The sequence below is a fragment of the Erythrolamprus reginae genome, chromosome Z, assembly GCF_031021105.1.
Source record: "Erythrolamprus reginae isolate rEryReg1 chromosome Z, rEryReg1.hap1, whole genome shotgun sequence".
Classification (NCBI taxonomy): domain Eukaryota; kingdom Metazoa; phylum Chordata; class Lepidosauria; order Squamata; family Dipsadidae; genus Erythrolamprus; species Erythrolamprus reginae.
This window is the reverse complement of record NC_091963.1, coordinates 140,496,622-140,510,355: the sequence shown is the minus strand read 5'-3', so window position 1 is coordinate 140,510,355 and position 13,734 is coordinate 140,496,622. Positions and strand designations below refer to the sequence as shown.

Below are 13,734 nucleotides of genomic sequence, written 5' to 3'. Positions count from 1 at the left end.
ACAGTTCAATGTTTAAAGCTGTCAGTATTCTCTAATAGACTTTATAATTAATTATTAATTAATTATGAGTATTGTAGGCATGATAGAATGGAAAGACATATAAAATTATAAATTCTATTATTACAATAAGACACACTTATTTCATTTTCAAAAGCACTTAAGTCACTGGTCTAAATCTCACTGTGTACAACAAAACTTGATTCCTTTAACTATGTTGGGTTTTTTGCATGAGTTGTTGCCTGTTATTCAGCTCAGGTTTTATCAAGATGATGTAAACTTTGGTAGAGAAAATGAGGACCAATAATCCAGCACTTGAGGCTAAAATGGAGAAAATCTCCACAGCCACCATATATTTCCCCTTGGTGCTCTGGTAGGCTGGGACAAAAGAGATCCAGACGCTGCAAAAGAGCAGCATGCTGAGGGTGATAAATCTGGCTTCATTGAAACTGCCTGGCAGGTTCCTTCCAAGGAAAGCCACTGTAAAGCTGATCATGGCCAAGAGGCCAATGAAACCCAGGACACAATAAAACATGGCAGTTGAACCTTCATTGCATTCTAGGACCATTTCTGTAGGCAGAGAATGCATATCAAGATGTGGGAAGGGAGCAGAGCTTGCCAGCCATACAGTACAGAGAGTGGTTTGAATGAAGGAGCAGGAAATCACTATAAAAAGTGCCAGCCTTTTCCCTACCCATGACTTCATCTGAGAGCCTGGCCTGGTGGCCATGAAAGCTAAAACCACGGTGAGGGTTTTGGCCACCACACAAGAAACTGCTAGAGAGAAGATGATTCCAAAAGCAGTTTGACGAAGGAGACAGGTTGCCTTCTGAGGTCGACCAATGAAAAGCAAAGGGCAGAGAAAGCAAAGCAAAAGGGAGACAAGAAGAGTGTAGCTGAGGCTTCGGTTGTTGGCCTTGACGATGGGAGTGTCCTTGTGCTGAACAAAGACCATGAGGACCACAGCTGTAATAGAGGAAAATAAAAGAGCAACAATGGCCAAGGTGATCCCCAAAGGCTCATGGAAAGATAGGAAGTTGATTTCTCTTGGGATGCACTGATCCTGAGCTTTGTTGGGATAGTGATCTGCTGGACACTGGGAACAAGATTCCAAGTCTGAAAACGTAAAACCAAATATATTTATTTAGGACTGTTGTGTTTAACCAAGATAGAAAGAACAGTTCAGTGCATAATCTGAGCTCCAAAGAAAATTTCACGATTTCTCAAACAAATGTACGCCTGGCCGATTAAATGGCCAGGTGAAATTGTGTCAGGCTAAGAAACACAGCCCGGCGCTTGGTGCCACTTCCGCATTGGTGATCTCGTGTTTTCGCTGCCGGAGACATGCCAGGTGAGCCCTATATATAGTGTGGCACCTGAGGCAATCCTCCTTTTGCCCCCGGCCAACGAAGAAGCGGATATGTACAGTGTCTGCCACTGTGGGAGCTGCGTGGTGAGGGCCTCATTCAGGCCGCGCCTGGGTTTGTTTTGCACAAGGCTGGGTGGCAAATTGGAGATTCCCCCCCTCAATTCTCTGTTCCACACAACAAATTAAAAGCAAATTAAAAGCTTGCCTTTCTGTACCATTCCGTAAATTACAGCCACTTCAGACTCTAATAAATGTCAGGTTGATTTAAAGCTACATAGCCTAGCTAGGATATGTCCACTGCTGGGTTGGCCGCACACAATGCGGGTTTCCCATTCTTGGCTGTGGGAGTCGTTGGGCATCACGCTGTTGATCCGCTGGCGATCTCCCCTCCCCCCCTTTGTTTACGGCATCGTGCGTCCCTGGGTCAGGCGCACCTGTCTTTGCTTTGGGGGGGGCTGAAGGGCTGCCTTGAACATGCCGGTGATTCCCTCCCTCCCCCTCGCTGCTCAGAAAGATTAACATATCATAAATGTTATTCTAATATTTGTTAAACAATCTTTGCTGTAGAGCGGGGATGTAATTTTACTTGCCTTGTAGAAAGCCCCTGATACTAACTAGACACACATCTTCCCTCACCCTTACTGGCTTTGGCCTTGTTCCCAATGGAGCAGAGGCTTACATTTATTTTGCTTTATTGTCAATATATGTATTACATATAAGTCATTTCATAACAATAATGATCAGTAATGATAAATTATTTCCAGCTGCTGGAAGATCTAATCCATCTGGTTGACTGAAGCTCACTTGATTAATTTGGTTGAGGCATGGAGCTTGGATTGATTTAATTGGATTTAATTAATTAGTCATTATTAATTATAATTGGAATGTGGTGTCCCCCCTTTTCATTGAAATTTAATAATTTATTTATTAGCAATCATGAACTATTCCCTGATCTATTCATGCATATTGATAAATTGAGAACCCATTTTATTTATCAACTACTCATTGTAAATTATGAATTATTTATTAAACAATAATTAATTATGGGAATAATGAAGCCATTAAATTATAATCCAGGGTGCTGTTAGTAGGTCCGGCTAGATTCAAATCTGAGGATGAGCGGGCTGTTAATGAATTAATACATTTTAATTGACTGGGCATCTCTCTTTCAGGGGCAGAGGCCTACATTTTATTTGTATTACCAGCTAAAACCCAATGGATTAATCACTTAATATGATGGGATTATTTGTTCTGGTTTGTAGCACATATGCATAACATTGACTCATGCAGGATTGAAGGATTTCACTTATTTAGCTCTAATTATCAGACAGACTTAATACCAGAATTACTGGAGGGGCTATTTACATCAAGGTAAGGAAACTTTCACCTGATCAAGTAGTTGGATTAATTAAACCAATGGGTTCAGTTTTACTTAAATTATTATTAATCTGTTAGATGAATGGGATATGCCTTCATTAACAATATTGGAATAATTTGGTTTGTTTCTTATACTTGTTTCTTCGGATGGGAGCTTAGGTATTCCTTTAACAAGGTTTATCTTAGTATACTCATAATTTAAGACATGGGCAATAATATCTTCATCCACCAAACCTTTTTCAGAAGTTTCTATAATTTTACCCCCAGATTTCTCTGGTTCCATCTCATACACCATTTAAAAAAATATGTAATATATCCTCCAATTAATTCATCCTAATCCCAAAATTATTTTTATTTCCACATTCAGTAATTGTCTCTTTATATGTTTCAAGTCCATCTTGTTCTGGAACATCTTCTACTCCCACTTCATGTTCTTCTGCATCTTCTGCTCAAAATCCATATTTATCAAGTCCATTATAACGATTATCAATGTCCTCATTGCCATCTCCAATTTGTAATCCTATTTCAATTCCATTTCCAATGTCAATTTTTTTAAAAGGTTTCTATTCAATTTTTTTTCTTTTTTAATTTTTTTTTAAAGATTTTCTTTACAAGAATATATACAATAAACATAACAACATACAAATAACAATGAACAATGTACAACAAAACACATAGTAAAAATCAGGCGGGTGAACAGCAAATCTATATTAAAAGTTCGTACTATACATATTCTCTATATCCCGTTATAGTATAACTAAAAATTACATTATAAGTAAATAAGAGATAAAGTTGATTATAAAATAGCAGAAAAATTTTAGAAAGATAAGTTTAGTTTTTACATATATCTTATTTCAATCCTTTACTGAAATGATATAGACACCAGACTGTTATCTTTGTACATATACAATTTGATATTTTTTTAGCACTTATTGATCGGATTTTCCTTTTCTTCTAACCAGCAGTAGAAAGGGTCCCAGCAGTTATAAGAAACCGATTCTTCGTTATTTCTAAGTTCCAGAGTTAATTTATTCATTTCTGCATAACTTCTAATCTTTTCTATTATTAACCCATCTTGAGGTATATCTTCATTTTTCCACCATTGCGCAAATGCTAATCTGGCCACTGTAGTGATGTGTATGACTAAGTAGATATGATTTTTTTTCAGATTCTGTCTTAAAATATCTAAAAGGAAGCATTCTGGTGTTTTATCTAATTTAAGATTAAGAATTTCGTCTAGCCAAATTCCTATTTTTTTCCAATAAGCTTGTGATTTTTCACATTTCCACCATAAGTGGAAGTATGTGCCTTGTTCCTTTTGACATTTCCAACAGGTGGGAGACAATTTCTTATTTACCTTTGCTAGTTTTATAGGAGTGATGTGCCACCTCACCAAGTTCCTAAGAGGTCAGTAAGGGGCATACATGTCCTATTGTCTCTCCTATATCTCCTATATCTTTTCCTGCTATTCTCTCATAGTTATATTTCACTCCTTTATTTTCTCCTCTATTCCCCCTTTAATATATTCTACCTGATTATATCCTCTATAACCCTCATTGTGTATTATTGGACAAAACAAATAAATAAAATAAAATAAATAAATAAATAATAAAAATCTATAGTACATTTTGATTATATTCTCTTTGTATGGAGTAGCTAGTGTCATTTTAAAATTCCTGTTCCACATCAGTTGCCATTCTTCAAGTTTAATTTAATGTTTCAGATCAAGATTCCATTTTTTTATATTAGTTTTTATTTTAGTTGTATCCAATCCATTAGTTGTTAAGCAGCAATAGAATTTTTAAATTAGTTTTTCCTGTGGTCCAGTGAGTATTTTATCTAACAAATTATCTTTTTCGATGCCTAACGTATTTTTATGGTTTGAGAATTTAGATTGAATTTGTAGGTATTCCCACCATTCTTTCTTTTGGCCTATAGATTCCAATTCTAATCTTGATTTAATTTCTCCATTGGGGTTCATTATATCCTTGTTTCTAATTATGCCATTCCTTTTTTGTAAATTACGGTGTGCATAGGCTTCTAAAGGTACATACAATGTTGGTATTCCTTTATAAGTTTGTTTCCTAATTTGTAGCCAAGTACTGTATTTAAGAGAGGTCTTCTAATGAGATGATTGGTAAAATATTTGTGGATTTTCGATCTGTTTTCCCATAAATAGAAATGCCAGCCTGCATGAAGATCCTGTCCCTCTAGGTTTAGCCATCTGGTATTAGTCAAGAGTATCCATTCCTGTAGCCATACTAGTGACGCGGCATTATAATATTCTTTCCAAATCGGCAAGGCAAGGCCTCCCTCCTCCTTCCTGTCCTGCATGTATTTGAGTCGAATTCTTGGACGTTTGTTTTGCCAAATAAAATTACTTGTTATTTTATTTAGTTTTGTAAAGAAGTCTTGATTTAAATGAATCAGGATTGTTTAAAGAGGAACAAAAGTTTTGGTAAAACACTCATTTTGATCGCTGCAATTTTTCCTAAAAATGACAGCTGAAGTTTCCCCCATTTCTCTATATCTTTTTTTTATTTTTACACTTAGTTTATCATAGTTATCTTCTTTTAAGCTTGAAATCTTTGTGGTCAAATTGATACCTAGGTATTTAACTTTTTTTGTTATTTGAATATCTAATTTTGCAGATAGATTAGTTTTTTGAGAGTCCTTCATATTTTTAACTATTATTTGAGTTTTGAGTTTATTAATTTTTAATCCTGCCACATTGCCATATTCATCTAAAATTTTAAGCAATTTTGGTCCGGAATCAAGCAGATCTTCTACAATAAATACTAGATCATTCCCAAATGCTTGTAATTTGTATGATTCTTTTTTGCAATTTAATCCTTTTATCTCCTTATTTTTCCTAATAATTCTAGTAAGAATGTCTAGTGTTAAGATAAAAAGCAAGGGGGAGAGAGGACAACCTTGTCTTGTGCCTTTCCTAATATTAACTCTAGTTGTTACATCTCCATTTATAATAATATATGCGGATTGTTGAGTATATATAGCTTTAATTGCGCTTATAAAATCCATATATTCCAATTGTTTAAGCATAAAATTCCAAGAGACATTGTCGAAGGCCTTCTGGGCATCTAAAAAGATTAGAGCCACTTGTTTTTCACTATGGACTTCATAATATTCAAGAATATCTATTATCATCCTAATGTTATTTCTTAGTTGACTACCTGGAAGGAAACCATTTTGATCCGGATGTATAAAATAATTTAAATATCTTTTAATCCTATTTGCTAGTATGGAGCTTAAAATTTTGTAGTTCATATTTAGTAGAGAAATGGGCCTATAATTTGCAATTCCCGTAGGGTCAGTAACTTTTTTAGCTATTAGGGCCAAACTAGCATCAGTCCAAGACAGTGGTATTTTGCCTTTCTCTAAAGCTTCATTATAAACTTCAAGGAATATCTCAGTTGCCTTATCTGGTAAGACTTTATAGAGTTCAATTGGAAGACCGTCTGGTCCTGGGGCTTTATTTATATTTTGTCTTTTAATTGTCTCTTTTAATTCTATAATTGAAATTTCCTTTTTCAATAGTTCTTTAGTTTGGCCTGATTTAATATATCTTTTATTTTTTGGAAAATGAAGAAAGACAGGTCCAATGTCAACTATTGATCTCATTTCATGGTGGAAGCCTTTAATATCTCCGGGACCGCCTTCTGCTGCACCAATCCCAGCGACCGGTTAGGTCCCACAGAGCCTTCTCCGGGTCCCGTCAACTAAACAATGTTGTTTAGCGAGACCCAGGAGAAGAGCCTTCTCTGTGGCAGCCCTGACCCTCTGGAACCAGCTCCCCATGGAGATCAGAACTGTCCCCATCCTCCTTGCCTTTCGTAAAGTTCTTAAGACACATCTCTGCCATCAGGCATGGGGGAACTGAGACATCTCCCCTGGCCTATACAGTTTATACATGGTATGTTTGTCTGCAGGCTTGCTTTTAATAATGGGGTTTTTAGTGTTTTTTAAATTATTAGATTTGTTCTTACATTGTCTTTGTTATTGTTGTGAGCCGCCCCGAGTCTACGGAGAGGGGCAGCATACAAATGTAATAAATAATAATAATAATAATAATAATAATAATAATAATAATAATAATATCCTCAGAAATCTCCATGTGAATCTCATCCAACAAGTCTCTTAGTTCTCTTAATTCCTCATCTCTTTCCCCTTTATGTTAAAAAAAATGGCTAATTTTGTCCAGTTGTTTAAAACAAACAGCCTACAAAAAAGCCAACAAAGCACTTTTTTGTATGCAGAAGCAAGAACAGGTTTATTTAATCCAGATAGCACGTTTCATGAAGGTCGAGTCTAAGTCAACAAAAAATTCCAACTCGAAAACTTTCTCATGGATACAGTCTCTTCCAGTAGATGGCAACCATGCCATCCTTAAATCTCTTATTGCTATTGGGTTTTTTTAAGTTTTCAACTTTACAATCCAAATAATGTAAAAAAAAAATTAAAAATGAGACTTTACAAATCAACCAATATTCTTCCAAAATGATTTTTAGTCGTTAACTTTTACTTCCATTCAAAATAAAAATAGCAATTGTAATACCCATTTGGTCGCTCTACCCAATTTCTCGAGCTCCTTTTCCAGTAATCCCTAAGCAAAAAGTAATAAAAAGATTTCTCCCTCTGGCAACAATGCTCAACTTGACAGTCAATTCTCCTCACCACAACACCAGAACAAACACTTATGTTACCTTTTCTCTTCCAGATGACTTCCAATTCTTCAAGGGTCTTTCTATCATGCAGTCTCCTCGGCTAATGGCAGTTAACCGCCTTCGCACCGCTGTTGATGGAGGCTCCAGGACTGGTCAATCCTGGGTTTTGCCAACCTCAAACTGGGACCAAACAAAGTCTCCTTCTTCCCCTCCCCTCCAGGGAGATTTTGGGCCAATTCAAACTGAATCAGAACCCCCAAATAGAGGGGAACTGTCGATTCTCCATGGGAGTAAGAGAAACACCACTGCCGCCGAGGCGCTGACCATGTCCCTCTCCCCAAGTTCTTTTAACATAAATAAAGTGACCCATTTTAAACCCAGCTCTTGGTGTCCATGTCTTATTCCGCATTCAGCGCAAGTATGTTTTTATGACATATTATGCAGGACCTAACATCAATTTGCTTGTTGTTCTCTCACTCAGTTTACACACACCCTTTCTTCAAAAACTCTTGGAAACACTCTCACACTGGATCCTGGAAATGCTTCTGCAATCCACACAAAGAAAATTTCTACTCAATTTCTACTCAACCTGTTATTTTTGTGATAATGTCCAAATATCAACCCCTGCTTCCAAATTCAAATAGAGTCTATGACATCTTTACCCATTTGATTGGACACTTTTCCTTTTGGGCATGGAAGGCAATCGTAACAACAAAATGGTCTCCCTTCCTTCTTGGTCTTGCTGTGACCTTTAGGACAGGGTTCATTGCACAAAGACAGAGGCTGGACCTGAGCACAAAGAGAAAGAGACAAAGCAGAATCCTTAACTTTTGGTTTGGTATTGCGATAGTCACATAATGTTGGTTTTCAGCTTTATAATCTCCCCATGATTTGAAATGAACAATTAACATTAGAACTATCATTAAAAGGGCACAACAAAGAATGTTCTTTCTGTGTTTACTCAGGCAATCATAAAGGTGTGTGTGTGTGAGAGAGAGAGAGAGAGAGAGAACACATGTATGCGTGCATATGACTGTCAAAACTCCAAAAACAGTTCAAGTAGCTCTGAGAAGGTCAGTCATAAATTTGAACACTTACTAAGCAAACAGCCATCAAGCAAGGACCACTTTTCTTTGGTTTCTCTCAAGGGTTCATTGCAGTGTGGAATCTGGTTTCCTTTAATACTTTGGGGATTTGCAAAAGGTCCAGATACAAGAATCGACATAGAGTGAACTATACTTGTAAATAACTCACCCAGTCACATGACCACAAAGCCATGCCCATCATCATATGACCATCAAGCCACACCCACAAAATAAGCCATGCACACAGAACTAGTAGTAAAAAAATTCAGAATCCACCCTTTCCTAAGTATATATGGAAAATACCTGGCTAAATCTCCTTGGCCACCTAATAGAACCAACATTAACACTGAATACTTGTTCTTTCGGACCTCTGACATCAAATCTTCCCACTTTGACTCGATGAAGACTTAGATTTGGAAATGTGACCCAGTTGATAATGTCAAATCCTGCTTCCAGGTTCCCATTTTCATCAAAGGAAATCATTTCTCCAACACTGTTGTTAAATGAGACTTTTCTTAGAAAGCGGTGAAACTAAATTGAACATAAAAATAAAGCAAAATGCATTAGAAAAATAATGCAAATAGATGAGAATATTTCCCAAGGTTTAATTAAACTTGTGCTCAAACCACCAATAGTCATGATCAAACAATGTAGCTAGTCACAGGCTCATTATTGAATTTCTTATAATAATCATTTAATAAATACAAAATATAAACTTAAAGTATATCTCTACTTCAAAAAAATCCAGTTCAGTACATTAAAAAAGTAACTAAGCAAAGAGTAAAAACAAACTGAAGTATCTTGATATTTTTACTGGTTACCATTCAAATGGGGGGTGGTTGCAGAGAAGAATCAAATTTCTGAAATCTCAATCAAGGGAATTGCCTCTATTATTCGTAATTCTGATTTGGGAGTCTTTCAATACAAGTTAGTCTTCTCATACATGGGTTTTTTTTTCTCTCCTATTGTGCTTCCTACAATTGTATTACAGTGGGAGAACTTTGTAAACCTTTGTATCTAATAACATATCAAATTGACTAACAAACATAATAAGTAGCCACCACATAAAAAGGCAATGCCACTTCTACAACAGATCTAGGACAACTCACTGACCAAAATGCTATGGCCAACTCATGACTACCAACTCAAGGCAGTCAACCTGCCACAGCCAATTTGAGATAACTATGGTTTTAAAATTATTAATAATACTATTAGTATTGTTATTAAAATTATTGTTAATTGTATTATAGTTATCTTGCATTGAATTGTCCCTTAGAACAGGCAGCCATGTTTTTTAGCTATTGCGAAATGGCCCATTCCAGTCTAAAACAGACAAAAATATCAACATAACAGAGAAATGGGATATTACCAGCCACAACTGTTGATTGAAGTGCTTCTTTTGTTCTTTCTCTGACACAGTTCTTTGTTTTAACTTGAACAAAGTCAGGTACTGCAATGTGTGGGCCACAGCGTAAACTGCATTGTAGACACTGTAGCTATGGGGAGTTATGCTCATGTCAATGACAGATTTAGGAAGAGCCTCTAGCTTTTCTTCCCCGCTGCAGTGATTCCAAGCATTTTCCTCTTCCAAGGATGTTGGGAAAGAACAGAGAAATGCCTGTTTCCAAAAGTCCTTAATAAAACCATCTGTGGTTTCCACATTAGGGTTTCTCATCTGAAGAAAATTTTGGAAACCCATCACATCCTGGGAGTGAATTGCAAAGGCTAAGGTGCCATGAAGGATATCTAGATCCCAAGAATGTTGAAATGGTATAGAAGTGAATTCCATCTGTGCAGTCATTATCCAGACTTTGCCTGTTTTCATGGGTATGTTTTCATGTTCTGCAATTTTGGGAAACATTCTCAAAAAGATTGTAGTGTGAATTTCACCATGTAAGAACACAACATTGGCAGGGCTATTAATTATCAATTTGTATATTTTGACCCATGATTCTATCATTTCATGAATGCCAGTTTTAAAATACAAGGTTGGCAATGGTTCAATAAAATCAAAGCAGATACCACCCTGGAAAAATTTGGGAAGTTCGTTCTGTACAAACCTTAGACCAGTGTCATCCGGTATAAAAATGACACCAATCCAGGTCCATCTGAAAAGTGAAAGCAACTGGAGAATTCCCGTATACTGTTGGTTTCTATTAGGGAACATCCATTGGAAGAAGGCTTGTTGGGATGGGTCATTAATCATAGGGGATGATCCATATCCAAGCTATAAAGGAAGGAAAGATTAAGTAGCTAAACTTTTAATGTCTGAATGGTGGGCACTCATCTAATAATTGTAAGACACAATCCCATTAGAATGGAATTTAACTTTTTCTCTATTTTAAAAAATATAGTAGCTATTTTTCTATTGGTTCATGCTATCTGTTTGTAAGAATCGTTCATATTGATTTGTGAAAATACATATGTGTAAGAAAAAATGAAAACACAGGGAGGCAATTTACCTGGGGTAACTTGTAGATGCTCAGAATAGTTGCCATGAGAAGACATGCTTTGGAATGGGGTCCTCCAATGACAGCCACAGTAGTACCTTGGACATCACATTTATAGTTTGGAATGAACTTGCCCGATGTGGAGAGGAGCTCCAGAGAAGCAAGATAAGTTAAGCTTTCAGTGAAGTAATCATTATAAATGTTGAAACCCAAGGAGATGTTGTGTAGCATCTGGTTATCATCATTGATCTCCTTCACAGCAAAGACAAAAGCCAAGATATGCTGGTAGGTCTGAGTCACATATCTGCAATTAGATTTAACTGCATCATTGGATTCTCTCAATTTAGGGCTTGCTAGATTACTTTGGTGATCTGCCTTTTCTATATAAGTTTGTTCCTGTTGAGCATCCTGGCCCCTGAGTTCTAGCAGATCCACATCCCTTTAATCTTCTTGAAGGCCATAAAAGCTGGTTCTCACAAGCATTGGCATAGGGTGAAAAGACAGTTTAAAAATGTGGTTGGCTGCCTCAGGATAGACTGGTTGTGGTGCCAGTAATTTTTCTTTTATTGTTTTTTATGTTTAGGTTTTATATCACTGCCTTGAGCTGCCTATGTTTTAACTGATATGGAGGCCATCTCAGTCTAATGTATAGTGTATAGTCTAATGAATAAATAAATATTGGTGGCTCATAAGTTATCAGGGCAACTATTATGAAATCTAGGCTCAGGTTCTCAAATATTTTTAAGTTGAAAGTAAGGAATGCACCAAAACTGATGTTTTGATAAGTAAAATGGAAGTATTTTTATTCAAAAAATATTTATGCATACACTTCAATAAAGTGTTTCTAACCATGCTTGTTCAAAAAAAAATATTTCAACTAGAATGCTAATTCTTATTTCTAACAAAAGAACATTTCTGAAAGAAAATAGTATATGATTTAGGGTATAGCTAGTGTGGTGGTAAAAGGTCTCCTTAAATATCAAACCTATAGGATGCTCCGCAGAGATATGTTCTACCTAAAATGCCGTCATAAGAAAACATTTGCAGAAAGTTGAATTGAGGTGAAAGGGAGAAAACTCAGTCAAGAACCTATGGCCAAGTTGTTTTTATTCACTAACAATAACATAAAGTTAGTATGGTTAGCAAACTAATTTAGTAAGAAGGGATAAATAATAATATGGCCACACCAATGGATTTATCTAAAACGTTCCAGCATTTTACTGTATTTTTACAGTATCTACCTTTTTCTTTGTTTTGTTTTAACAAACTATCAAGAATGCAAAAGAAATTTATCTTCTGACCTGCACAATTTCAAATTCCCATCTTGATTCCACAGTTTATGGAATAATGTCTTTACAATCTCTCTGTCCTGCAGATTAGTTATTAGCTATTAAATATGATCAGCTTATTTTTTATTTATTTTACAATTCATAACACATGATGGCTTTTTTCCTAAGGAATATAAGTTAGCATCAATATTCCTTGGCTACTCCAAGAAAGTGAAATGAAAAATATCCATGAAATTTATCCCAAATTACAAAAGAATTGTCATTGACAATAATAACAGGAGACAGAGTGGGAAGCAGAATCAGACCCAGTAATTTCCACCCATTTAACATGTTCCTTTCCTCAGAAGTGTTATCTTAAGTGGTAAGAATGTGTTCACCCAGTTCTTTAAATTGGATAAAAATTTGATCCAATGAAGCATAGATCACATTATATGGTCTATATCCCTTAATACTAATGATTGAAAAATCATGCTTGCTCTTACTGTCAAAGACTAGGGAGAGACTCACATCACCTGAAATATTTGGTGTAAGGTACCAGTTGCTTACATGAGGTCATCAAGGAGTTCAAAAGAAGGATGCCTTTTAAAATTGAGAGGGTTGGAAAACATGTAGCTTTGTGAACTAATGTCAGCTATGATAACATCCCCTGACTGGTAATATTTATGATTGATTTTCCGAGGGTCACTGATTATGCATTTAGCAATTGGAACATCACACCTCACTGAAGGAAGCAGCATGAGAAATGAAAAAATAAACTTCATTATCTCCCATTCACATCTTCTCCTTAACATCAAGTCACCTGTTCCTTTACAATCATTCATATGTTGGTGTTCTCCTGTGCTCTTCTAGCATGTCCAAAAATTGGCAGCTCTCTTAGTAATTCAGGAATGCCAGGTGCTTTAAAATCCCTACTATGGAAGTTCCAACAGAGATTAAGATGATTCCTTAAACCTAATGCACTATTTGGGTAGTTACTACTGTAACAGAAAATCCCTTGCCATCTGAGGGAGTTTTCCAAATAATCAGCATCAATTAGATAATTATGAAGAATTTAAACATTGGGTCATCATTTGAAGATTTTTTTTCATATGGGAGAAGAAAATCATTTTGCAACCTATCCCAAAAGTGCTTTTTCAAGAGGCAACTTGACTTTCTGGGGTTTTATTAAAAAGATGTTTCCCTTCTTATCCAAGAAACTTCTTCAGCTCAGCCCAAGAGGAGGTCAAGTTGCCTTTTGAAAAAGCACCTTAGGGACAACTATGACCTGGATGACTGAGGATCTCCATGAACATTTCTCACCTATTGTTACGAGTTAAGAGTATTTAGTTTTTCCAGGTGGGGTCTGAAAAGTCCTGAGAGGAAAAGGAGGATGCCAAGTAGCCATGCATTTTCCCGCAAGAAACCCAGGACATAACGGGGTCAAAGCAGGCTAGATGAAAACAATAATAATAATGTTGCCAAAGAAGCTCAAACTTTTTCAGT

The 13,734-nt window shown here is 36.2% G+C and overlaps 1 protein-coding gene across 1 annotated transcript in view; it reads right to left on the bottom strand.

The window, feature by feature from the left end:
- Positions 1-205: 205 nt before the first annotated feature.
- Positions 206-13,734, bottom strand: part of LOC139154192 (uncharacterized) — a 33,538-nt gene continuing 20,009 nt past the window's right edge. Inside the window, exons 6-11 of the mRNA XM_070728622.1 lie at positions 12,799-12,973; positions 10,976-11,153; positions 9,883-10,740; positions 8,817-9,044; positions 8,091-8,217; positions 206-1,113 (exon numbers count right to left, since the gene is read on the bottom strand). Coding sequence (XP_070584723.1) covers positions 206-1,113; positions 8,091-8,217; positions 8,817-9,044; positions 9,883-10,740; positions 10,976-11,153; positions 12,799-12,973 — 2,474 coding nt within the window. The remainder of the gene's footprint in view (positions 1,114-8,090; positions 8,218-8,816; positions 9,045-9,882; positions 10,741-10,975; positions 11,154-12,798; positions 12,974-13,734) is intronic.